General features: G+C 49.0%; 1 protein-coding gene across 1 annotated transcript in view; it reads left to right on the forward strand.

Annotated features, from left to right (window-relative positions):
* plxna4 (plexin A4) overlaps positions 1-9,299 on the forward strand; it is a 62,096-nt gene extending 52,797 nt beyond the window's left edge. The window contains 3 exon segments of the mRNA XM_062483632.1: positions 1,121-1,333; positions 6,233-6,383; positions 6,830-9,299. Coding sequence (XP_062339616.1) covers positions 1,121-1,333; positions 6,233-6,383; positions 6,830-6,919 — 454 coding nt within the window. The 3' untranslated portion in view covers positions 6,920-9,299.
* The last annotated feature ends 17,618 nt before the right edge of the window (positions 9,300-26,917 follow it).

Raw genomic sequence — 26,917 nt, forward strand, 5'->3', positions numbered from 1 at the left:
TGGCCCTGAGGTCGGCCGTGCAGTGTGCCCGCTCCTGTGTGGTAGCGTAGCGGAGACCAGCTGGACCAGCCAGGCCCTGTCGCCGTGGTGTTAACATCCTTTTGATCCTTTCGCTTAATCCCCAAAAGATTCTCCTCCAGATTAATTTGAAGTCATAATGCCCCAAATCCTCTTTTGTTAGGGCTCCACAGCTGAATGACTTTCAGGGGGGGTCGGAGAGTTGGAGGGGGCAGGGAGGTGGAGGGAGGCTGGTCTGGACAATTGCTCTGAGGGGAGGGGGTGATCAAATGATTGCATTTATAGGTTTTCCCTCTTGTCCTTTGATGTTGCGGCACATTCACGGCTGGTCGTGTCTGCTAGACTGCAGAGTCTGGCCTGGGCTGGGTTTTGCTGCATCGGCCAAAAGTGTGCTGCGGAGGGAGTCTAAGCCAAACACAGTATATCCTCAATACCACCTGAGTCTTATTGCCTGACATTCTCTCTCTCACACACACACACACACACACACACACAGCATGGCCCCATTTGTTTTCAGCATAAACAAACCGGCAAATAAACAGACTTGTACATTTTTATTATTCTAGACAGGCACAAAATAGGCCGCCCGGACAAACAAGCCAATATGAACAGTGTCGGTGGGAGGCCCCCAGCGAGGAGAAACAATGAGAGCCAGACTCTCGCTTTTAAGATTAGCTCCTTTATTGAATTGACTACACACATCTACACACCGACAGGACGAGGCAGGCTGAGCTCCACAAAGTGAACAAGTCCTCGTGCCCCTTCTGGTTCTGAATATATGAGCTCTCAGGCCGTCGTCACGGGGATGAGAAGCAGGGATGCAACAGGACGTCATCTGCTGGGCTTGGTCTGAACAAGCCTGCTTGTTTAACTCTAATATACAGTAGATGCACAAGCTAAATATAGACTGGAAAGCTGGATGTCTTTCTGAGTACTGGGCAGCTCAGTCTTTATAACACACACTCAGTCACTCGCAAATGAAAATACAGTATATCCCAACTTTTAATCATGGATAGATACACGCATGATTGGAGGAAGTGACTTGTTTGGATGGCGTGTAACTTCCTGCCGTGCTGCCTTGTGTTTCCTGTCTCCCCTCAAGCCTACCTCTGAGGTTCTGGGTGAACGTGATCAAGAACCCCCAGTTTGTGTTCGACATCCACAAGAGCAGCATCACGGACGCCTGTCTGTCAGTGGTGGCCCAGACCTTCATGGACTCCTGCTCCACCTCGGAGCACCGCCTGGGGAAGGACTCGCCCTCCAACAAGCTGCTCTACGCCAAGGACATCCCCAGCTACAAGAGCTGGGTGGAGAGGTGAGGGCAGACGCATCTAACACACCCTCAGATAAGTCTGAAGACAACCCCAGCTTACAAGGGCAGCCCAGTGTGGATGGGTGTCTGGCTGCCCTGTGTGGATGGGTGTCTGGCTGCCCTGTGTGGATGGGTGCCGGGCTGCCCTGTGTGGATGGGTGTCTGGCTGCCCTGTGTGGATGGGTGTCTGGCTGCCCTGTGTGGATGGGTGCCGGGCTGCCCTGTGTGGATGGGTGCCGGGCTGCCCTGTGTGGATGGGTGCCGGGCTGCCCTGTGTGGATGGGTGTCTGGCTGCCCTGTGTGGATGGGTGTGGGGCAGCTAGCAGGGAGCCGGCAGAGAGAGAGAACGTACATGTTGGAAAAACAGGAAGAGTCGAGCGCAGCTCCCCAGAACCGGGCTGCGCCCGAGTGGAAGTAATTTGTTAAAAAGGTAGTTTTATTAAACGTATTTGGTAGGGAGAGAAAATGCTGAATAAAATATGGGGGGGGCTTGTAAAAGCAGTTAAAAATATTTATGTGTTAGCCTTTGCTGCAGCACTGGGACAAGATAGATGTGCTGCTCAAACACGTGGAACCAAATAAGGATTTCAGACCAGGCCAGAATTCATCAGTGTGATGAATCCTCTGTATGTGTGTGTGTTAGAGAAATACAGCCAGTACGTGTGTGTATATATGCATGCGTGTGTGTGTGAGAGAGAAATACAGCCTGTGTGTTTGTCCGCAGGGGACATTAGCAGTAGCATTAGCATATGTTTGTCAGGTGGTATAGTGCTGTGATCTGTGTGAGAGTTTATGCGAGTGTTTCTGTGAGCGTGTGAGAGCGTGTTTTTAAATATGGATGAGGGTGTGTTTACTGTAAGTCTTGATGAAGCCTGGCAGGGCACAGGAGGTGTGACGGCCTGCGAGCGCCGACGCTAAGGCTTCCTAACAACCAGCTTGCATCAACCTATCAGCAGCTGGCGCTGGGTCACATGGGGATGTTACCATGGCGTAATGTCGATGTGTTCCGTTTAGCGTGGGAGGTTCTAGCTGACGCTGTGGTGGTTTGGCGGGCTGGCCTGAGGCTGGAGAGGTAACTGTTGTGTCAGGGGGCGTTAAGAGAGGGGGGTGATAACGGGAGCTAAAAGAGGTCTGGCAGCCTGGGGAGGTGCAGAGATAGAAAACATGGTAATCACACACACACACACACTCTCACACACACACACACACACACACACACACACTCGTTGTCAGATCATCAGGGCGATGATCGTTTTACTTCAGCTGTGGTTTTCATGTTAGACGATGGTTAGTGAAAGTGGAGGAAATATGGATGCTCGTAATTAACCGACAATACAAATGTTTACCGGTTAATACTATCGGTTAAACAGTGTTGCCAATTTAGCGACAAGAGTAGGAAAGCAAGCTTTGTTATATAGTGTCCCATCCACAGACAGCATGCTCGCGACACCAGTTGATTCTATATGACGGATTGTGAGGTCATTAGTCTCATGGACAAAGCAGACTCAAACTGCAGACACACACACACACAGTGTGAAACAGGAACAGGAAGTGGCTGCGAGGCCTGAGGACTGAGCGATGTGGTTGTAGTGATTCTCACCATCACCAGCCTACTGTGCTGTTCCTCTCCCCAGCCTCTCTCTTCCTCCAGGCTGCTGTCACACACACGCAAATTAAACTGTCACACACACACACATCCACAGGTCCTCCAAACTACACACACACACACACACACACACAAACCATGATACCTACCTGTCACTCCCTGTTTTGACAGCCAGGGAGAGAGGAGAGACAGGACATGTGATCGGTCTAACATACGGCTGCCAATCAAAACACAGACGTCGTTCAGCTAGTTCTGCCTTTCAGGCCTTCCCCGTTCTCCTCGCTGCCCGGCTAAAGAAAATCCAAACAAGCTAACAATCCCAAACTGAGCAGGCGTCCTAGTCACTTCTGGTCTGCGCTACGTCTCCGTGGGAACAGTCTGGCAGTGCACAGAATATAGTCCAGACTGAAACATTGTCCCTGCTCCCAGCAGTGGTAGCTGTGAGACAGTAATGTGGAGAGGGGTGATGATAGGGATTAAACCCAGGAGCTGCAGCAGGCCTCCTGTACCTGCCACACACACACACACCCATCACACCACCACACTGCACACACACACCCATCACACCACCACACACACACCCATCACACCACCACACTGCACACACACACCCATCACACCACCACACCACACACCCACCACACTGCACACACACACCCATCACACCATCACACTGCACACACACACCCATCACACCACCACACTGCACACACACACACCCATCACACTGCACACACACACACACCCATCACACTGCACACACACACACACCCATCACACTGCACACACACACCCACCACACCACACACACACACCCATCACACTGCACGCACGGAGACAGAGTTGGCTCGGAGACGTCGGCTCTCTTTACTTCCTCATTCCGTCTACAAATGAAATGAAGCTTTTATTCATGAAAACTGTCCCACGACTGATGAATGATTCAGACTTCAATCTGGAGAATATCTGTATTTTGGACCTGCTGTTTTGGCCAAACACAGCTGTTTTCCTGAGTAACATCACCCCACTGCCACTTCCCAACACTGCCCTGTGCTCTCAACAGGTGTGTGTGGGGCGGGGGGGCTGTTTCATAGGAAGAACTACAGTTCTGCCCAATATCCACCTGCAACCCCCCCCCAGTCACACACACACTGTCTCTATCAAACACACACCGTCACACCCCCAGCCATTAACGGGGAATGTGGGGTGTCCAGGAGTGGTTTAGCGGTGCAGGAATTAAAAATGTAAATGACTGGCCTTAATTAAAGAATTGACAGGGGCGCTGCAGCTGCTGTTGACAGTGACTGATTACCTCTCCTCCTCCAGCACTCTTCCTGACACAGCTGAGAGCCTCCTGCAGCCGTGTGTCTGTGTGTCTGTGTGTGTGTGTGTGTGTGTGTGTGTGTGTGTGTGTGTGTGTGTGTGTGTGTGTGTGTGTGTGTGTGTGTGTCTGTGTGTCTGTGTGTGTGTGTCTGTGTGTGTGTGTGTCTGTGTCTGTGTGTGTGTGTGTGTCTGTGTGTGTCTGTGTGTGTGTGTGTGGAGGGTTTCACACACACCGCTAAGTGTCCTTTAGACTCTGCGGTTCCATTTAGGCCCGTTTCAGAAGGCCAGGTGCCTAGTGAGGCTCTCCCAGGGCTAGACCTGCCCCAGGGATGAGGTTAGACCTGCCCCAGGGAGGAGGCTAGACCTGCCCCAGGGATGAGGTTAGACCTGCCCCAGGGATGAGGTTAGACCTGCCCCAGGGAGGAGGCTAGACCTGCCCCAGGGATGAGGTTAGACCTGCCCCAGGGATGAGGTTAGACCTGCCCCAGGGAGGAGGCTAGACCTGCCCCAGGGAGGAGGTTAGACCTGCCCCAGGGAGGAGGTTAGACCTGCCCCAGGGAGGAGGTTAGACCTGCCCCAGGGATGAGGTTAGACCTGCCCCAGGGAGGAGGCTAGACCTGCCCCAGGGAGGAGGTTAGACCTGCCCCAGGGAGGAGGTTAGACCTGCCCCAGGGAGGAGGCTAGACCTGCCCCAGGGAGGAGGTTAGACCTGCCCCAGGGAGGAGGCTAGACCTGCCCCAGGGAGGAGGCTAGACCTGCCCCAGGGAGGAGGTTAGACCTGCCCCAGGGAGGAGGCTAGACCTGCCCCAGGGAGGAGGTTAGACCTGCCCCAGGGAGGAGGTTAGACCTGCCCCAGGGAGGAGGTTAGACCTGCCCCAGGGAGGTTAGACCTGCCCCAGGGAGGAGGTTAGACCTGCCCCAGGGAGGAGGCTAGACCTGCCCCAGGGAGGAGGCTAGACCTGCCCCAGGGAGGTTAGACCTGCCCCAGGGAGGAGGTTAGACCTGCCCCAGGGAGGAGGTTAGACCTGCCCCAGGGATGAGGTTAGACCTGCCCCAGGGAGGAGGCTAGACCTGCCCCAGGGAGGAGGTTAGACCTGCCCCAGGGAGGCTAGACCTGCCCCAGGGAGGAGGTTAGACCTGCCCCAGGGAGGAGGTTAGACCTGCCCCAGGGAGGAGGCTAGACCTGCCCCAGGGAGGAGGCTAGACCTGCCCCAGGGAGGAGGTTAGACCTGCCCCAGGAAGGAGGTTAGACCTGCCCCAGGGAGGAGGCTAGACCTGCCCCAGGGAGGAGGCTAGACCTGCCCCAGGGAGGAGGCTAGACCTGCCCCAGGGAGGAGGCTAGACCTGCCCCAGGGAGGTTAGACCTGCCCCAGGGAGGAGGTTAGACCTGCCCCAGGGAGGAGGTTAGACCTGCCCCAGGGATGAGGTTAGACCTGCCCCAGGGAGGAGGCTAGACCTGCCCCAGGGAGGAGGTTAGACCTGCCCCAGGGAGGTTAGACCTGCCCCAGGGAGGTTAGACCTGCCCCAGGGAGGAGGTTAGACCTGCCCCAGGGAGGAGGTTAGACCTGCCCCAGGGAGGAGGCTAGACCTGCCCCAGGGAGGAGGCTAGACCTGCCCCAGGGAGGAGGTTAGACCTGCCCCAGGAAGGAGGTTAGACCTGCCCCAGGGAGGAGGCTAGACCTGCCCCAGGGAGGAGGCTAGACCTGCCCCAGGGAGGAGGTTAGACCTGCCCCAGGGAGGAGGCTAGACCTGCCCCAGGGAGGAGGTTAGACCTGCCCCAGGGAGGAGGTTAGACCTGCCCCAGGGAGGCTAGACCTGCCCCAGGGAGGAGGTTAGACCTGCCCCAGGGAGGAGGCTAGACCTGCCCCAGGGAGGAGGTTAGACCTGCCCCAGGGATGAGGTTAGACCTGCCCCAGGCTGAAACATGATCTTCAGCCACATTGACTCCTAACTCTGTGTGTGTGTTCACCCTGCAGGTACTACTCAGACATCAACAAGATGCCGGCCATCAGCGACCAGGATATGAACGCCTACCTAGCAGAGCAGTCACGTATGCACATGATCGAGTTCAACAGCATGAGCTCTCTCAGCGAGATCTACTCCTACGTGGGCAAATACGCCGAAGAGGTAACCACCCCTGCTCTCCCCCCTGGGAGACCCCAGTGCGGTGCACTCACCTGCTGTCTAAACACCTTCAGCAGCAGTCAGCTGTCGAGCTAGCTCGTTTTCGCTATGCTAGTCCCTCAGTGTTTTCCCTTTGTTAGCATGTTACTTGTTAGCGGGGGGGTCAGATGGCTGAGCGGTTAGGGATTCGGGCTATTAATCAGAAGGTTGTTGGTTCGATTCCTGGCCGTGCCAAATGACGTTGTGTCCTTGGGCAAGGCACTTCACCCTACTTGCCTCGGAGAGAATGTCCCTGTACTTACTGTAAGTCGCTCTGGATAAGAGCGTCTGCTAAATGTAAATGTAGCCGTCTGGAAGTTTAGTGAAGACTTACAGTGTGTTGTTTGTGTGTGTGTTGTTTGTGTGTGTGTGTGTGTGTGTGTGTGTGTGTGTGTGTGTGTGTGTGGCAGATTGTGTGCGCGCTGGAGCAGGACGATGCTACCAGGAAACTGGCCTTCAAGCTGGAGCAGGTGGTCGCCTTTATGAGTTTGGAGAGCTGAGGACTGCATTTCCCAGGATGCACTGGGAGACCCCATCAGAAACCGAGCCGTGCCTGAGCGAAGACCTGTCCATCATCATAACACTTCCTGTCCCGGTCTTTTTCTTCTTCTCTTTTTTTTTCTTCTTCTTCTTCTTCAAAGAGGACTTCCTGTAGTTTGACCTTCTGCTTCCTCCTGATCGGGTGTTAGGTTTCTCATCCGCTCTGCTGCATAGACTAGAGAGGCTGTGGAGCTAGGCACTGCATATCCCACAATGCAATGGGGGGGTGGGGGGTTTCTCAACTCAGCTGTGGTGGAGGAGACTGAAGGGATACTGGCATCCTTTCGATTCTCCCTTTTCCAGGGAGAGAAAAAAAAACTTTCATTTATGTTGCCTTCAAGAATACTGCTGATAGTAAAGTCTTTGAAAACCACAAAGACTGTTAATGAATAGGATAGAAACTAAAGTACTAGAGTCCAGTTCAATGTAGTGCTACAATATATACGATATCACGACAGAATGGAAAACTAAAAAAAACAAACAAAAAAATGTAATGAGGACCGCAAACCAAATGACCACCTCTAACAACAAGGAAAGGTTTTCCAAGTTTACACTGTTCCTAGGAGTAAACCATACATATCTGAGGGTTGAGAGTTTTTCATCAGTTCCATTGTTCTCTCAACGTAGCTGGAAGTGTATCATTGAGACACTAGTAGTGGCTTGAGGGGATTTCGAGCTACTTGAAGCTTACTTTTATGGATACACAACTGACTTTGAAATCTAGAAAACATACCACTCCTTCTCTTTTCGTGCAACATCGATGCAATCCTCCCCACACACCTTCCAGAAATCCTAGAGAAAAGAAGAAAAGATAAAAAAGTTCGTATTATTCTGCATCATCTGGCTTCCTTTCGTGGTACTGCTAAATTAAGATCTGAGGACAGAACGGAGGTCACTTCCTGTATCGGACCCCTCCGTGACAAGCACACAACCAACCTTTGACCACAGTGACCCGGCCGCAGAGTGACCCCCAGGAGTGGTCTGACTTCAGCCTGGGCCGAGCCACTTCGACGGTCAACAAAAGCACAGACGACTCCAGGATTACTGCTGTCCAGAGTCCAGAGAGGACCTGCTCCAGACACGACCTGACCAGATAAACGAGGGGTAGTTGATGGACTGAACTGAGAGGGTGACAGCCTAAGTGCAGTCTTCCTTCAGATCCCAGGTTTTTAAAGATTGTGGGCCTTCTCCCTGGGCAGGTCACACTGGGAGACTGTTGTTCATTCACTGGAGCTTCTACGAGACTTTCAGGTGGAAGGAATCAAAAAGATTGACTTGACTGGTCAGCCGAAAAACCAAAGGATTGCGAGAATTGGGAGCGAAAACGTACTTGAAAAAAGTGCCACAAAGGAAAGGAAAATGACACAAACTCCCTGGATTTAATGAACGAAAAATGTTCCAGCTCCGCACACACACACACATGATTATCCGAACTCAAACCCCTGGTGATTTCTGACCTCAAAGTGTCGAGGGCCGAGAGAATAGTCCATCACTCTCTCTCCCCCCCCCCCCCCCGCCCCAGCCCTCGACACACCCTTATCCCTTTCCCAACCCTCCTCTCTGGCCTTCGACACACCCTTACCCCCCACCCCCCCTCTAGCCCTTGACACACCCTTACCCCCCCTCTCTCCCACCCCCTCTCTCTGGCCTTCGACACACCCTTACTCCGTTTCTGTCCCGTTGCTTGTCCCTGTTGACTTCAGTTGTTGTTTTTGCACAGCGAGTGGAGACGACCAGGTGGATCCCAAACCGCGAGTGCGTCGCTGCAGCCGCGCTCCTGTCTGTTTTTAGGGTAGACGTCCTCTGCGGGCGGCCATCTCCGAGCCTCAAAAAGAGTGATAGAAATTAGAAAAACAAGTTAGTCTGCGTCACCAGACGCCCTGGAAGAGCAGACACGTGGATGTGAATCCCTCGCTAGGAGGGAGAGAGAGACAATGGAGCCACCCTTCTTTCCTTTGACCTCTGACCTTTCTTTTGCCTTGACAACGTACCCCATGTGGTGATGTGAATGTGTGAAGACTACCCTGGGTCCACCTTGGGTCTTTATCGGCTTTTTAAGCGCATGTAAACTTAAATTTAAAAAATAAAACTTGAGAAAAAAAAAATGGAAAAACGAGAAAATTAAGCCTTGCAATGATGACGTGGATTGTGTTCTATTCTTTCTTTTGCTTGGGAGAATCAAGACGGAAAAAGGTGATTGTTTCATTGTTAAAACTATAACTTCCGTTAAGGTGGAACCTTTATCCTGTTCGCGCCATGTGAAAACCTCATTACCATGTTTTGTGAAAGTGTTAGATGCTATTAAGAATAAAGTGGTACCTTAAAAACAGATATATTATATACCCTTGCATGTCGACCTATTTGGATGTTATGAAATGGAACTGCCTTGCAATCAAAGATATTTATCTACTACTACTAGGAACTTTGATACAGCTCACAAGCAAACGGTTCTTTTGGATTCATCATGGATTGATTTTACAAAACCACTTGGCTGTTTTTACTTAAATCCGTCAGTTTAAAGTGTTTATTTGATCTGAACTTCCATCCCTGTTCCCTAAGTTCTGCTCATCGTCAGTTGCAGTTGTGATGTTACTGTACATGTGGTAGACAGGTCCTGTCTTCGCTGCTATTGCATCTCGTTTTTGTGTTTCTCATCTCTGGACAAAAAAACAACATCTTCCTTCTATTTTAGATCTTCTTTTCAAGATCGTACGGATTTGAAATTATTTTTGTAAGCTTCGGGGGCTGGCCGCAAGACGACCATGTACATTTACTTTCGTTGCACTGGTTACTATAGTTAACTTGGTAGATCGCGTGTTGTCTTTTGTTTCATCTGAGGATGTCGGCGAGTTAAGAAAGATCTTTAACAGTAGACCTTGTTCCGCTCATACAAAACCATATCACGAAATCTCCAGCCGTTATGATTCCAGTGGGCATCGCTGCCACAGACCTGGAGGGTACAACAGACATGTTTTCATTCAGACCTGACGTAACTGAGTGTTTTTGTTAAACACTTTCCGACGGCCATGTTACGCGCCCCTCCAACTGAATGGCTTCCATCAATGTTGTAACCTACGACAACCAGGTGTTGTCAAAAGACACACTAGCCCAGATGAAAATTAGTTTTTAGATTTTCTAAGTAGTCTTTTTTGGTCATTTCTTTTCCTATGTGTTAAACCATAACCATTCTATCTGTTGTGTCAAATGTATGGAACATAGCTACAAAACCTTCTGACTGAAGTGTGGTGAATGTATGTGGTGTTTCTGCTTCCGGGGGGCAAGTTCACAATGTTTCCCACAAACAAACAGCAATGACGCCAAATTTACAAGACGGAACATTTAGAAGGTGGGAAAAAAATTGGTTCAGTAAGAAACAGATTAACTCAAATTACTTAGATTACAATGAACGGCACAACACACATTTTAAAATTAGCCCTTATTTTCAATTTGTGATGGACCACCAACATTACTGTAAAGTGTGATGTTATTGCGTCTATCTCCCCAACGCGTCACCTCTGAAGAAGACAGGCTGGCGCATCTTTCGTCATTGTGAATTAGTCTCCCGAGTGTTCCATTGTTTTACGTCCTCCTGCAACGAAGGTCACAACCTCTTGACCCCACGCTGCACGAAAAGACCCGATAAAGTTTCCACCTTAAACGTTATGTAGGAACTAAAAACTTCCTTCTAGCTCAGTGTTATAGCAGGTGTTACAGAAACACGTTAGAAAAGACTTTTCCTATGATCTGATTTGACGAGAGATAAGAGTAACCTGTGGAGAGATTACGGAAACCTGGGGTGATAAAGGCGAGCTTCTCTAACTTTGTTATAATTAATTGTATACCTGTGTATGTAAATATAATGCATTCCTATTTTGCAGTCAAGAACAAAATACTATTTGTAATATAGAATAAACTTTATTATGAAACTGTGCTTTGTGTGTTTGTTTTGGTGAAAACCCTTTTTAACCCTCGTGCTGCCTTCGGGTCACATGACCCAAAGGTTCATAACGAACCATCGTTGTGTTTACCCAATTTTACCCAATACAAAAACAAATAAAAATAATTTTCTTTTAACCTTCGCAATGTGGGGGGTCTGAGACAGCCCAACGGTTAAAAGAAAATGCTTCACTTTGTTTTTGTATGCGGTAAAGTTGTCGCAATACGACGGTGGGTCACAATGACTGATGGGTCAGAACGACCCGAAGATAACACAAGGGTTAAATAAGGGTCTCTGTCTATCAAGAGATCAAATAGGGGAAATGCATAGTTACAATCCAACACGTTACTTACACTGGAGGAGAAACACAAGACTCCCAGGGTGAATTACAACAAATCAAATATACCCGTTAAATGGGCTAAATACACAGAGCTAAAGGCAGGGGAGCTGGAACTGGAGACAGCCAACACACCTGAGAGGCGAAGCAATTAGCGCACACCTGAAACCAATAAGGCTGTGATTGTGGAGAGACCCACATCTCCAAACAGATGTTTCCGTTTATTTCCCCGTCTAGAACCAGTTTCATCTCACATGATGAGAGAGCAGGAGAGGACATAGAGACAGGAAGGAAGGAAGAGAGGGAGAGAAAGGAAGGAAGGAAGGAAGGGAGAGAGGAAGGAAGGAAGGAAGAGAGGAAGGAAGGGAGAGAGGAAGGGAGAAAGAAAGAGAAAAGGGGAGAATCTAAAGGTTGAAAACGAGTGAAGTCAGACCAGGGGAGTGAGTTCAGAGGAGGAGGAGGGAACAGAGAGAGCGTGAAGGGGACGGGGAATTGAGTTGGCCCCTTGTCACCCTCTATATACCTGCCACTGAACTGGTAGTAATGGGGGGAGAGAGAGGGAGCTTCGCCCTAATATTCCAACCAGTGAACTGGGAATAATGGGAGAGAGTGGAGCAGGAACTGTAGGGGGTAGGGGGGTACAATGATGGAGCCCTGGCTATGATTGCATCTCAGCGGGATGGGGGGGGGTCTTCACACTCCCATAACTGCTGCCTACCTCTTCCTCACTACCCCTTCCTCTGTCCCTCTGCTCATCCACCCACACTGGGGGGGGTGAGGGGAGAGGAGAGGGTTATCTGGCTGGGGAAAGATGGTGTGAGGGACAGATGGATGAGAAGGGAAATAACAGGAAGGGACATGAGGGCAGGTGGAAAATAAGAGTCTGTTAATTGGAGAAGCTGACCTCCGACCCCCCGACACCCATGAGTCAGACCTGAACCCATCTGGGCTGTTTCAACGACGCTCAAAGCAAGGCACAGACAAGAGAAGAGCCACTAAAGATCGACAGTCCACAACAGACAACTATCTTTACGTTTGAAAATTCTCACAGAGGATTTTTACATTTTGTCCAAATAAAGCATAAGTGTCATTAGAACCTGTCAGGAGTCCTGCAGTGGAATTACAGTTCGGTGTTTTCAGAGACTTCACGTTTCACCTCCCAGACGCTACAGGATACTATACGAGAACTGACACCAAGCTGTGTTTTCAGTCCAAGCTTTAAAAAAAAAATATACATATAAAAAAAAAACAGTGTGTGCTTCAGCTCTCTCTAATGGCCTCTCAGTCATGTCATGGTTAGGACTTCTCCTCTCACTGACTCCCTGAAGCATGAAGCTGAAAGCGGGGGGTGTGAGAGGGACACTGTCCAGGGATGTGGAAAGGTGTCACACCACAACAGGTGCTAAAAGCCTTGCGCTCACTGTCCCCCTTCATCCTTCAAAAGGTCTCCTTGCTCAAAAAGTTTTCCAGACTCACATGCCATCCTTTGTTGTCGTCAAGCTATTTTGTTTTCCTAGAGACTTTGAGAATTGTCGGTGACCTGTGTGTTACTTGGTTCGGTTAGCGGGCAGTTGTTTTTTAACCGAACGACCAGACATACTAGCCTTCCACACTTCTGGGGTCTAAATTCAGCACAGCCTCACCACAGACTGAGCAACAGGAGTTGAAACCCAGTCATTACCAAGCCCTCATCTGAGTCGTGGCAAGGGGCGAAAAAAACAGTGTTTAACCCTCGTGCTGCCTTCGGGTCACATGACCCAAAGGTTCATAACGAACCATCGTTGTGTTTACCCAATTTTACCCAATACAAAAACAAATTAAAATAATTTTCTTTTAACCTTTGCAATGTGGGGGGTCTGAGACAGCCCAACGGTTAAAAGAAAATGCTTCACTTTGTCTTTGTATGCGGTAAATCTGTCGCAATACGACGGTGGGTCACAATGACTGATGGGTCAGAATGACCCGAAGATAACACAAGGGTTAAACAGAGGCACTGTGAATGTCTAGTCGGCATTGTTCTCCAGTTGATAAGAATGCAAGGCGGAGGCTAGTTTGGATAATTCTGGGGATGGTTTGAGAGGGCTATCGACAGCTGCGCCCAGGCAGATGGGAGCAATTACCGTTATTAGTCCGGTATTCTCCGTCCTGTCGGTCTTGGTAAACAGCTGTGGCGAGAGAAAGATCTGGTGACGACTGCCGGCGCAGTCGTCGACGCCAGGTCCAAGAGACGGCTCTACCGAAGACAACGAGAGGCGAGAACCCTCCCAGCCACGGAATACAGCGTCTTTCACTTCCTGTCAGAGCAAACGTGCTGAGCTTGTTGTTGTTGGACACTTTCACCTGATCCGTCCAGCTACAGAGATACATTGTGTATACATTGTGTTGTGCATATGTAGGGTTTGGCCCACAATGTGTCTGATTCATGAACAGTTAAACTTACATCTGCTATTTCAGGAATTCAAATGTATGAAAAGTCTAAGTGCGTTACAGACCTGCAGTATGGGTTCAAAGCCTTTTACATTTTGTCATCTCCTGCACCCGCCCCGCCCCATCCCAGTACCCCTCCTGTGTGTGGACAATCAAACAACTTCCTGAGATTACGGGCGTGGTGTTCCTTCACGCTAAACGCACCCATGGATCCCCCCCCCTACACACACACACACCTCACACACATTCCCCTGAAGGTCAAGAAATGACTGCTCTCCTTTATGGCTGCAAAATTCACTTCACCATTTCAGCCCTAATCAATAACAACCATGCAATCCATTCTGAGCTACGGATTCTCCAGCCTGCTGCAGCATATGTTCTCTCCGACACACTTATTACAAAGACCCCCGCACGCCCTCACATCAAAGGAAATTGATTATCTGGTTGAAAACGACATTTAATTTATTATTGTGTTATTGTTCTCTAACATCTCCAATCATGTCGCTGTTGATAATAGATTAGGGCTGTGAAGCAACAGGTAGGACTTAGCGTCGGGAGAAAAGCAGTTTCCTGATCTACGGAAAAGGAAGTCAATAATGGAGTCAGGTGTCTGAGCGGTTAGGGAATCGGGCTAGTAATCTGAAGGTTGCCAGTTCGATTCCCGGCTGTGCTAAATGACGTTGTGTCCTTGGGCAAGGCACTTCACCCTACTTGCCTCGGGGTAATGTCCCTGTACTTACTGTAAGTCGCTCTGGATAAGAGCGTCTGCTAAATGACTACATGTAAATGTAATAATGAGTGGAGCCTGAAATTTCACATATATTGTTAATGTACTCTTGTCCAGAGAAGGATGTGGCGTCGTCCTGGGGACAAAGGGGATGAGGGTGTGGATGGGGGGTCGTCATGGGGACGAGAGGAAGAGGGTGTGGATGGGGGGTCGTCATGGGGACGAGAGGAAGAGGGTGTGGATGGGGGGGGTCGTCATGGGGACGAGAGGAAGAGGGTGTGGATGGGGGGGGTCGTCATGGGGACGAGAGGATGAGGGTGTGGATGGGGGGGGTCGTCATGGGGACGAGAGGATGAGGGTGTGGATGGGGGGTCGTCATGGGGACGAGAGGAAGAGGGTGTGGATGGGGGGGTCGTCATGGGGACGAGAGGATGAGGGTGTGGATGGGGGGGGTCGTCATGGGGACGAGAGGAAGAGGGTGTGGATGGGGGGGTCGTCATGGTGACGAGAGGATGAGGGTGTGGATGGGGGGGGTCGTCATGGTGACGAGAGGATGAGGGTGTGGATGGGGGGGGTCGTCATGGGGACGAGAGGAAGAGGGTGTGGATGGGGGGGGTCGTCATGGGGACGAGAGGAAGAGGGTGTGGATGGGGGGGGTCGTCATGGGGACGAGAGGAAGAGGGTGTGGATGGGGGGGGTCGTCATGGTGACGAGAGGATGACGTCAGGACAGACAGGGGCGGGAGGTGTTGGTGGGTCTGTGGTCCTGCTATTCCTGGCTCTGACACCTCATTCATTACCAACCTATTAGATAGTAAACAGTGGAGAGAAGCCTATCAGCTGGGGCCTTCCCTGTGCCATCCCCTCACACACAAAGACACACACACACACACACACACACAATACACGCACACAAAACCAACACAAACAAGCTGAATATGAATCACCCACTGGCCCTGGTCGCTCATGGGGCTGTGCCACAGCAGACATTTGCTGCCTTCGCGCGTCGCCTCAGACGCTAACACACAAACAGAAGGACGAACCAGAGAGGCCCAACAAGACTGAAACACAGCAGATAATCCCCCACACAGCCTCCGCATTCAGCCTCACCACCACAAGAGGACAGGACCAGGGGGGGACACGGTGGAGGGAGAATGCCCTCTCGTTCCACTAATGCCATTCAGCGGCAGATTCGGTCATTTGAATAATTAATGAGGGTGCATAAATTGGACCATCCAGATGTCCTCTGCTCCTCTAATCAATATTGATTCCCTTAATCAATGGCTGGCCGGTCGCGGGCCGGGGAAGCTTTCTGTCTTCCCCTCGGCGCTGGCTGGGCCGTGCGGCAAGGTCACAGGTGGTTGGCTGCAAAGTGGCTGTTTGCAGCAATGCGCTCTGGGTAATTGTGGTTCCTGCCCCGGGAGACAAGATTGTAGGGGGCTGTTTCCAGCAGTTATCTGGAGTGGATGAATGGGGAGGAGAAAGATCCCTGGACGGATGATTACAAAACACACAGGCACAGGAGGGAATGAAATTGATGAACACACACACACACATTCATTCACTGTCTCAGACATCACTGAATATGTAAACGCTCATTGTCACACAAATGTTTCAAAAGCAAGGACAAAACCTTCTCACTGTCTCTCTCACACACACACACACACACACACTAAGAAGCCTGCGGGCAGTGCTGGCAGGAAGGCCCGAGCAGGACAGCGCAGCAGGGTGACATCTGTGTGGCACAGCTGGAGGAGATAGATAACCCTGCATCTGTAGGAGCAAAACAAGCCCATCCTTCCTCAGAACACAGACAAACATCCCTCTCTCTCTCCATCTTACTCTCTCTCTCCATCTTACTCTCTCTCTCCATCTTACTCTCTCTCTCTTTTCCACCCGAACGTTCATCACCAGCAGCTGTAGAGGCACAGCTGACTAACAGGACTTGGAGGAAAAAAGATTCCATCAGTTTACAGTCTTAAGGCTTCTCCAAACCAAGGATGTGTGTGTGTGTGTGTGTGTGTGTGTGTGTGAGTGTGTGAGTGAGTGTGAAAAAGAGAGAGACAAGCCTTCCATGTGAAGCTGCCTGGCTTGCTGACAGATCCTGCAAGGGGTTGGTAATCGATTTACACAGCAATCACCAATCTGCAAAACGACCTTGGCGGGGTCCTTGAACACAGCTCTTGTCTGCTTATCGGAAGTTATCAGGGCTGGTGATTAATGAGGCATTTGTTTATATGTCTATTTCAAGTCACAAAAACAACGTTTTAACTGCTTTGCCACCGTAGAGCGTCTATTAATGTCACAACAACATCGACACAAACTTATGGGTTTGATGGATTAAAAATAATTTAAAACCTTATTTTTGGAAAACTGCGTTTGATGCTAAAGACGCCAACTTGTGTCATTAGGAATGATGTTAAAACAACATACACTAAAGGTGTGACAGCAGAAAGAGATAAATAAGTAGGGGGAAAAGAAACCAAGAGAGAGACCTACAGAGAGGGAGGGAGAGAGAAATAGAGGGAGAGAGGGAGAGAAATAGAGGGAGAGAGAGAGAGAAATAGAGGGAGAGAGGGAGAGAGAGAAAAACGAATGGTTGAAAGGGAACATCTGAATTCCATCTCACACTGCAAACCTGCAGCCTCCATTATTTGTGACTGCGGTAGACAACATGCCAGTTGGATATTTATATTTTCCAATTTCCTCGGTACACAAATTTGCGTAATGTCTGACATTTACTTCACTGCAGTCCCGTGAGAAAAAACACGTCCGACCGGCGCCTTGCTGTCTTCTGTCAGACGAGGAAATATGGCGGAGAGGTGCGTGGTGCGCAAAAATCTTGCTCACTGTCAGCCTCCATCTGTTAATTCCAGATCCAAAATGGCCGAACAGCTCAGTGAAACCAAAAACAATCCGTCTCTTCACAATTCATTAAGAATTCATGAGAGGAAATAACTAGGGTCTGGAGCTTAGGGGGCACTTAAGGGGCGGGTGCTTGATGCCCGAGTCAAAGAGATCATTTTAGTAGAGAATTATCCTCACAATGGCTCTCTCCATTATAATAAACTAATATCAGATGGGGCTCCCCCATTGCTTGGAGAGACAAACACAAACACATAATGAGATGCATTTGACTGAGTAATTCACTTCTCCGAACGCCAAACTTTATTTGTCACCAGGGAGATCGGCTGCAAAAAACGAACAGAAAAAATAAAACTTGCGCTTTGGAACCAATCAAGAAAAGGCGCCGTGAGATAAGGGCTGGGCTGCGACAGCCCCTCGACCAGTCGATCAAACTGAGCTGGTGTTGACATCCTGTCACGGCTAGGTGACAACGTGTGACACACCTTGTCACAGCCGCTGTGATGACACATCGGTTGTTTCCCAATGAAAGAGTATGTGTTCAGATGAGGGTCAGAGGTCAGACAAACCCATACCTGGGGGTCGAAGGTGATGTTTTGGCATTGGATGGTGAGGTGGTGGTTGGGGGGGTGGTGAGGGGGGTGAGGTGGTGGTGGGGGGGTGAGGTGGTGGTGGGGGGGGTGGTGAGGTGGTGGTGGGGGGGGTGGTGAGGGGGGTGAGGTGGTGGTGGGGGGGGGTGGTGAGGGTGGTGAGGGGGTGGGGGGAGGGGGGGTGAGGGGGTGGTGGGGGGGGGTGGTGAGGGTGGTGAGGGGGTGGGGGGAGGGGGGGTGAGGGGGTGGTGAGGGGGTGGGGGGAGGGGGGGACAGAGTGACAAGCGCAGCAGGCTCCCTCCATCGCAGCAGAGCGGGGAACGAATGCACTTTTCAAATGTCACCTTGCCACCTCATCAACAGGGGGAAAAGAATGAAGCACTGGTATGCCGGGTGAAAATTACAGACTTCAAAAGGTTGAGAAAAAGAGTTGAATAAATCTCTTTAGTATTTTTCTTGACGGGCGCAACTCGACATGTATTGAAGTGAACTTTGAAGCCTTTACTTTAGTGTAAAAGTCATTGACTATTAGGGCATAGTTAACACAAATACAGTACTAAAATATGGATGATTCTAAGTCAAATCACGCAAGCATGTCACAGAGGGCTTCACATATGCCCATAGAACTGCCCCTCAACCAACCTAAACCCTCAAGGAAGACAAGGAAAAACTCCCCAAAAAACTCTCAACAGGAGAAAAAATGGAAGAAACCTTGGGAGGAGCAATTCAGAGAGGGATCCCCTCCTCCAGAGACGGTTGGTGAGAGAGAGGAGCAGAACACAGGCTAAACATAGTCATACAGTGTCAATGGGTTTTCAAAACACCAAAATCCATTATTCAACTTTATAGATGTAGGACAGAACCGGGAGACTCGCGACCAGGTCCAGCGTTGGCTGACCGACGACCAGGCAGGTGCTGACAACTCAAACCCCCCACACCACAAGGGATGTGTGTGGGGGGGGACAGAGAGAGGAGAGCAGGGATTAGAGAATGCCAGGAGCAGCTAACAGTTACAGTCATAATAGAATGAGATCCCCACCGGTCAAGTGTGGACTGGTGCAGCAATTTAACAGAGCAAAAAAGGGGAATTTGATGCAACCCCACACACCAAGACAGCGACAGCCCCCCTCATTTGGAACATGAAATCTGTTCCAGGGGAAGAGAACTCTAAAATAAGTTATACTTAAAGAATAAGGATGGAAACAACCCGTCCCCCGTTGCCTCCAACTAGTAACATACTTACCTTTAACAGTCGTAGAATTGACTAAACAATAACGTTTTTAACCTCATTTTAAATGTCGAAACAGTATCAGACTCCTTAATTGAGACGGGTAATTTGTTCCAGAGAAGAGGTGCTCTATATGAGAACGCCCTACCTCCAGCTGTTTTTTTCTTAATTTTGGGAACCACCAGATAGCCGGCATCTTGAGATCTAAGTGTCCTTGCGGGGCAATAGGGTGCAAGGAGACCGGAGAGGTACAGTGGTGCCAATCCATGCAGAGATTTGTAGGTTAGTAGTAGAACTTTGAAGTCAGCTCTGGCTTGGATAGGGAGCCAGTGTAGAGAGACAAGAGTAGATGTTATGTGATCAAACTTTCTTGTTCTGGTCAATAGTCTAGCAGCAGCATTTTGCACCCGCTGTAAAAAATGTTAGGTGGGTAATTGGGAGGCCAGAGAACAACACATTGCAATAGTCCAATCGGGACGTAACAAATGCATGTATTAGTTTTTCGGCATCATCCTTTGAGAGAAATTTTCGTATTTTGGCAATATTACGTAGATGGAAAAATGCAGTTCTGGTAATTTGCTTAATATGGTACTCAAACGAAAGGTCTGGGTCCATTGTGACTCCTAAATGTTTTACTAGCTGGCTTTGAGAGACTTTGACGCCGTCTAGGTCTAAGGTCAGATTGGAAAAATTATTTCTATATTTTTTAGGACCGAAAATTTGAACCTCGGTTTTATCCGAATTTAGAAGAAGGAAATTTGCAGTCATCCAAGCTCTCAACCTAGAAACACATTTTTCCATAGCATGTGGAAATTCTCCAGACTTTATAGACATATATAGCTGAGTATCATCTGCATAACAGTGAAAATTTACCCCAGAGCTTCTAATTATGTTTCCTAAAGGCAGCATATAGAGAGAAAATAACAGAGGGCCTAGAACTGAACCCTGTGGTACTCCGTATTTTACAGTGGAGCTCCTGGATGAGCAGCCATCATAGTGGACATATTGTGATCTATCGGATAGATACGATCTAAACCACTGAAGTGACGTACCAGAAATCCCAACATAGTTCTCCATACGTTCCAAGAGGATCTCATGATCCACCGTGTCAAAAGCTGCACTTAGGTCTAGAAGAACCAGGACAGAGAAAGAACCCGCGTCAGAGGCTAACAGTAGATCATTGACTACCTTGGCTAATGCAGTTTCAGTGCTGTGGTGGAGACGAAATCCAGACTGGAGAGGTTCATAAAGCTGATTTGAGGAGAGGTGCTCAGTGAGCTGTTGTGCCACAGCCTTCTCTAAAATTTTGGAGATAAATGGCAAATTTGAAATTGGCCTGTAGTTGCTAAGACAACCTGGATCCAGGTTTGTTTTTTTAAGAAGGGGCTTAATAATAGCTTGTTTGAAATCGTTGGGGACTTGGCCAATTACAATAGATTCATTAATAATACTAAGCATGGGTGGTCCAATAATAGGGAGAAGTTCCCTACAGAGTTTGGCAGGGAGGGGATCGAGAAGGCAGCTAGTGGGTTTCGAGGAGTCTATCAGCTCGATGAACGCTTCCATAGAAATAGGGTTAAAGTGAGTGAGAGCCTCAACATGCAGCATGCTTGGTATTGGGGAAAGTTCAGTGTTGATGGCCACTCCTCCAGGACTAGTCTGTAGTTTGTCCCTTATTGCATACATTTTTTGGTCAAAGAAATCTAAGAAATCATTGGGAGAGAAATCTGAACTAACACAGAGTGTACTTTTCTTAGTGAGATTTGCAACAGTGTCAAATAGGAACTTAGTGTTGTGTTTGTTCTTACTAATCAACCTAGAGAAATAAGTCTTACCCGTCTAACACAAAGACATTAAAGAATTATACAGGCACAGATTTCACTCAACGACTTGCTCCAATTTATGTCTTTGCCTTTATGAATACAGAAAGGCCAAACAATTAATACAGAATAGGAGTTTCTCAAGCCAGACATTCTGTTCCTTTCATTCTACTTCTGTCTCACAATTCTAGAACAATATGTCCATCTGCCCCCATAGCTAGCAGCACTGGCAGAGACAACCCATAACCAATGCCCACAGACAGAGCTAAGAGAGGGGCAGGGCAGGGGGGCGGGCGGGCGACACATCCACCCACACATACATCACGGTGGACAAGCAGAACCCCATGCCAGCACGCCTTGTCTCTGTCAACTCAATAAAGCTGGGTGAAATACACACACAGAAGCACCATCCTGGAAGTCATATTTCACTCCTCTTCGGCGCGTCTGGCTTCATATCTCACACCGGGAGGAAAAGTCGACTGGAGCTCTGTGGAGCAGTCAGAGCAGTGAGGGATGGAGATGGAGAGAGAGGGAGGAGGGAGGACTGGCTGGTGAGATTGACAGTTACTTCAGACCAGCGTTCACAGGTAATGAACTGAGAGCTGCACATTAGTGTCCTCTCCACTCCCTCCAGAGAACACGAACCTCTGGGAGCGGAATGAGTTGACCTGTAGCTGGATTACACGGTCCGGACCACTCCGAGCTAACCCTGCTACTACAGCTTGAGCGACGGAGGTTGCGGCCTCACACACAAGCAATTTCTACAACAATGGCTACTCTGGACTGTGTACAGTCCCCGTCGCAAAGAGCTGTTAAATCATATATTGTAGATTGGTTTCAGACAGGTCTTTGACATGTAAGAAGTCATTGGGGTGTTCCCACCCCCAAATTAGGTTGAGCCTGCTAAATACTGGGTCTCTAGTGTCAATCAGTGTTACAATGCAGAGCAGAGAGCTAGGTATTCAGCCCCACTGTTCAAGCAAAGCAGAACATTTGATCAAATAATCGGAATAGAAAGCATATATACGACATCTCCGGTGGTAAACTTTTGTGACCAGTTTCTACTTAGTGACAACTTCATCCCAAAGAGGGCTGTCTAAATTCGAAGCAAAAACACATTAGTTGTCCAGAGTTTTTTTTTGACTGGAGCAAGGTTTTGATCTGACTTTAATCCAGGGCTCAGATGGAACTCCTGAAGGGGCTGATATGTGATCTTGGCATTTTCCAACAATGGAGGAGTTTTGACACACTGCCTCTCTCTCTCCACTCTTCAAAACACATCAATCAAGTCAGTCAAAAAGAGGCAGAGACCTTCCCGTTGTCATTGGGCGATACTTTACCATGATTGATGGCCCTGCCGATCTCTCCCCCCCCCCGCCCACCTCAAGCATTGATTGGCCAAATGTGAAAAATAACAAATGATAATGTTTTGAAAGATGATTCTTTCTATCTTCGTGGTATCTTTTTGCAATTTAGATAAACAAGAAGGGAGAGAGCAAGAAAGAGAGAGAGGGAGAGAGAGAAAGAGAGAGAGAGACAGAGAGAGGGAGGGAGGGAGGGAGAGAGAGACAGAGAGCGAAAGAGAGAGAGAGACAGAGAGAGAGAGAGAGAGAGAGAGAGAGAGAGAGAGAGAGAGAGAGAGAGAGAGAGAGAGAGAGAGAGAGAGAGAGAGAGAGAGATCGAGCTCGATAATAAACCAGGAGCAGGAGAGGCTGACATGAAGGCTGGTGAGGACAGTAGCTACCTCTGAGTAAACAGCGTGTCATTATACTCCTGGTCATTCTCAGGGGGGCGTGGCTGTAGACCGAACGGCGGTGCACCCTCGGTGGCCCGTGGGAACGCCCATAAGAGGTGAGCTGGGGAGGCCATGGGATTCATCAGAATCAGAATCAGGATGGGTTTTATTCACCATGAAAGTTTGCACAGACAAGGAATTTGCTTTGGCAGGAAGGTGCAAACATTAAACATATAGGAATCAAAAATTTAAATATGAGGACTAACTATACTAAGGGTACATAACTAGAAAACTAAGGGTACATAACTAGCAATGGAATTAGATTAAAATAAACTATACAATAAAATATCAAATATAAGTTGCAGTAATTTACAATATAAAAATACAAATATTACAAAAAATACAAATGGTACAGGATTGTATTGTCCAGTGCAACAAGTCCCTCCCTCCATCGATCTGTCTACCTACATTAGGAGATTACGTTCTGTTACTATCATCTCTCTTTTCCTCTATTTTTCTATACCTTTCTTGTCTTCTCTGTACCCTGCAACAGCCCCTCCCCCATCTTCCCCTGATTGCCCGTCTCCACACTCGAATAGCTTCCTAAACCGTGGACGTGAGATCATGAGAGAGATTGCAGCCCTAATGGGTGCCATGTAGCCTGATCCCTGGGTTATGTGATTAGTTAATTTGTGGTGCTTGGATGGAAGCTGTGTGGTGAACCACGCTAATTCAGCTTGCTACCCAAACAGAGACATCATCTGCTAATAGAGGTCAGGGTTAGCAGGGTTAGCTGTTAGCAGGGTTAGCCGTTAGCAGGGTTAGCCGCTAGCAGGGTTAGCCGTTGTCAGGGTTGGCCGCTAGCAGGTTCAGCCGCTTGCAGGGTTAGCCGCTAGCAGGGTTAGCCGCTAGGAGGGTTAGCCGCTAGCAGGTTCAGCCGCTAGCAGGTTCAGCCGCTAGCAGGTTCAGCCGCTAGCAGGTTCAGCCGCTAGCAGGTTCAGCCGCTAGCAGAGCAGAGCTTAGAGAGGAAGGAGTCGGAGAAAGCATAAAATTGCTGGCTAAAATATATATCACAATATCTGACTGTTTGTGTTTCCTCCTTGTTTCTCTACAAGTGTTATATATTTAGACCCTGAAATAGTCACGATTCCTCTTAGTGGAATGCTAGGTCAGTAAATACCCACCTTTGGGAATTGGTAACAGGAAATGTTCCTTGTTTTCTCTTAGCAAAACAGTTGTTTGAGGATTGTGGTGTGAATGTGAATTACCTTGGGACTGCTTGCCCAACAATTCTAATATAGTCAATAGATCCCTGCCTTGTTACACACTGTGTTGCAACTCAGTTGAGACTAGCAAATAAGCAACAACGCCAAATGGCCCTATATATTGAACATTAAAGTGACAAGGACATAGTGATACAGTCACAGTGTTGTCCTTGCGTCCTGTTTAAATGACCTTGATTGGGCATAGATTATATGTATCGATATTGGTGGGAGTTAGGTGGCTGAGCGGTTAGGGAAGCGGGCTAGTAATCTGAAGGTTGTCAGTTCGATTCCCGGCTGTGCCAAATGACGTTGTGTCCTTGGGCAAGGCACTTCACCCTACTTGCCTCGGGGAGAATGTCCATGTACTTACTGTAAGTCGCTCTGGATAAGAGCGTCTGCTAAATGACTAAATGTAAATGTTGATATGGCTGTTTGGAGGGACACTGGCACCATGACAGGGCCTGGTCTCTGTTTATGTCATCATTAACTCCATGTATAGTGATTCCCAACGACCTCTGATGTTTCGCCGGCACTAGTCATTTCCGACATGCTTCCTACGGCAGACCTGTCACAGCTGTCACAGCGGAGATCCATATGTTCACTATTGATCCATACAGGAATCAAAGAGATGCCTTCAGACAGCAATATGTTCACCGGTCAGGGAGGTGGGGGGGAAGAGGAGAAATGGAGGGAGAGAGAGAGCGAGAGAAAGAAAGAAAGGAAGGAGCGCAACAGGCTACAGCATTTATCATGACGGTTGTGTTGCTTTAACGTTAGAAGCAGGATTTACTGCAAATTCAAATCAGGAGATTGGCACAGAATCACATGAGACTAATTGTCAAGGTAAGGCCTGAATATTCTAAAATATTTTAGAAATGCAATTACTCTGTAGGCAAAGCTAGGCTAGTATTTCCATGTTGTCCAAGAGATCAATTAAGACTGAAGATAGCTTTGACGAAAAGGGAAAACTACACATTTGCTAGTGTGTGTCTGCATGCAGTATGCAACACAACTAGGTATGTTAATTGAGTCGGTAATTATGCAAATAAGCGATGACTAATAGGAATGATAAAATACTCAGTGTATAGAGCCTGGCTACAGAATAGTATTTCTAAATGCGTGTGTGTGTGTGTGTGTGTGTGTGTGTGTGTGTGTGTGTGAGTGTGTGCATGAAGGTGCATACAGTATTTCAATAATGACAATCAGGGAAATGTAAAGTGCAGCCGATGATGGCGATGAACTTCAAGAGGTCAGTGACACCCTCTGACACGCTGACAAATCTTTCAGTCACAATCATAGGTCTGTCTTTTCAAAACCCGTTAATCTACGCCGTTGTCTCGGCAACGTGGCCGCACTCTCTCATTTGTCGGGAGGTTGGGTCGGGGGAGGTGGGGGGCGGGGGTTAAGGACCATTAAAATCCCCAGTGGGTGGGCTCATGCATATTTAACTGGGTAAGATTAGGGTTGGCCAGTGAGGTGGGAGGGTTGAGATGCATCATTAACCCAATGACTGACTGATGAGAGAGGTTTCTAATGGCACCCATCACTCAGAGACCGCTGTCTGGGGTCGGTGGGAAGGCAGACAGGCTACTTACAACTGTTAAAAAATGCATCATCTTGTCTCATCGGGACACAAGCTGGGTGCTACTGGGAGGAGCCCTGCCTTTAATGGGCTGTGTGCCTCCGACACACAGCTGAGGAGAAGATCACCAAGTCCTTCCAGACAGAGAGAGAGAGAGTAGAGGAAGAGAGAGACACAGATAGAGTAGAGGAAGAGAGAGAGAGACAGAGAGAGGGAGAAAGGGAGAAGAAAAAATTCAATTTTGTGTCTGCTTCTTGCGGTTGTGGTTATTCTGTGTTATACTGATGGGGGGGTTTCTAATTTCACCAGACGCGCCCCAACCCCTCCGAAAGTGGTGATCTGCAGATGGACTCAGCAGGGGCACAGAGTGGGGCCACTGCAAACACCACAACAAGCTGCCAGAGGCCCCTGGAGGGGGGCCAGGGCTCCACTCTGGGGAGGCCGGGAGGAGAGGGTGCAGAGAGGAGGGTGAGGAGTCCATCCCTCTTGTCTACTGCTCTTTCCTGTCACTTTCACTCGCTCTCCCTCTCCTTCTCTCCATCTCTCCATCTCTCCCTCTCTCCATCTCTCCATCTCTCTCCCTCCCTCTCCATCTCTCTCCCCTATCCTTCTCTCCATCTCTCTCCCTCTCTCTCCATCTCTCCCTCTCTCCAACTCTCCATCTCTCTCCCTCTCTCCAACTCTCCATCTCTCTCCCTCTCTCCAACTCTCCATCTCTCCATCTCTCCCTCTCTCCAACTCTCCATCTCTCTCCCTCTCTCCCTCTCTCCAACTCTCCATCTCTCCCTCTCTCCATCTCTCCATCTCCCTCCCTCTCTCTCCATCTCTCTCCCCTATCCTTCTCTCCATCTCTCTCCATCTCTCCCTCTCTCCAACTCTCCATCTATCTCCATCTCTCCCTCTCTCCAACTCTCCATCTCTCTCCCTCTCTCCCTCTCTCTCCCTCTCTCCATCTCTCTCCCTCCCTCTTTCTCCATCTCTCTCCCTCTCCTTCTTCTCCATCTCTCTCTCTCTCTTTTTCTCCATCTCTCCCTCTCTCCCTCTCTCCAACTCTCCATCTCTCTCCCCCTCCATCTCTCTTCCTCCCTCTCTCTCCATCTCTCTCCCTCCATCTCTCTTCCTCCCTCTCTCCATCTCTCTCCCTCCCTCTCTCTCCCTCCATCTCCTGTGTGTGGGCTTCCCCTCTCACATATCCCCATAATCTCACAATAATTGCACTGTGTGCAGGCGAGCGCCTGGCACCTTCCTACATCAGCCGTCTTAATGCCTCCACTTCCTCACGACCTTTACAGATGGAAAATCACATGAAAACAACAGAAAATTCCAGAGTTCGCGAACTCACTGCTCAAAGTTCAGGAGGATGTGCAAATATTACACTGTATTATCTTCCGCCGTGCTACAGGGTGACAAGAATACTAATTGACCAAGTTAGTCTTCATCTAAAAT

The sequence above is a fragment of the Osmerus eperlanus genome, chromosome 17, assembly GCF_963692335.1.
Source record: "Osmerus eperlanus chromosome 17, fOsmEpe2.1, whole genome shotgun sequence".
Lineage (NCBI taxonomy): Eukaryota > Metazoa > Chordata > Actinopteri > Osmeriformes > Osmeridae > Osmerus > Osmerus eperlanus.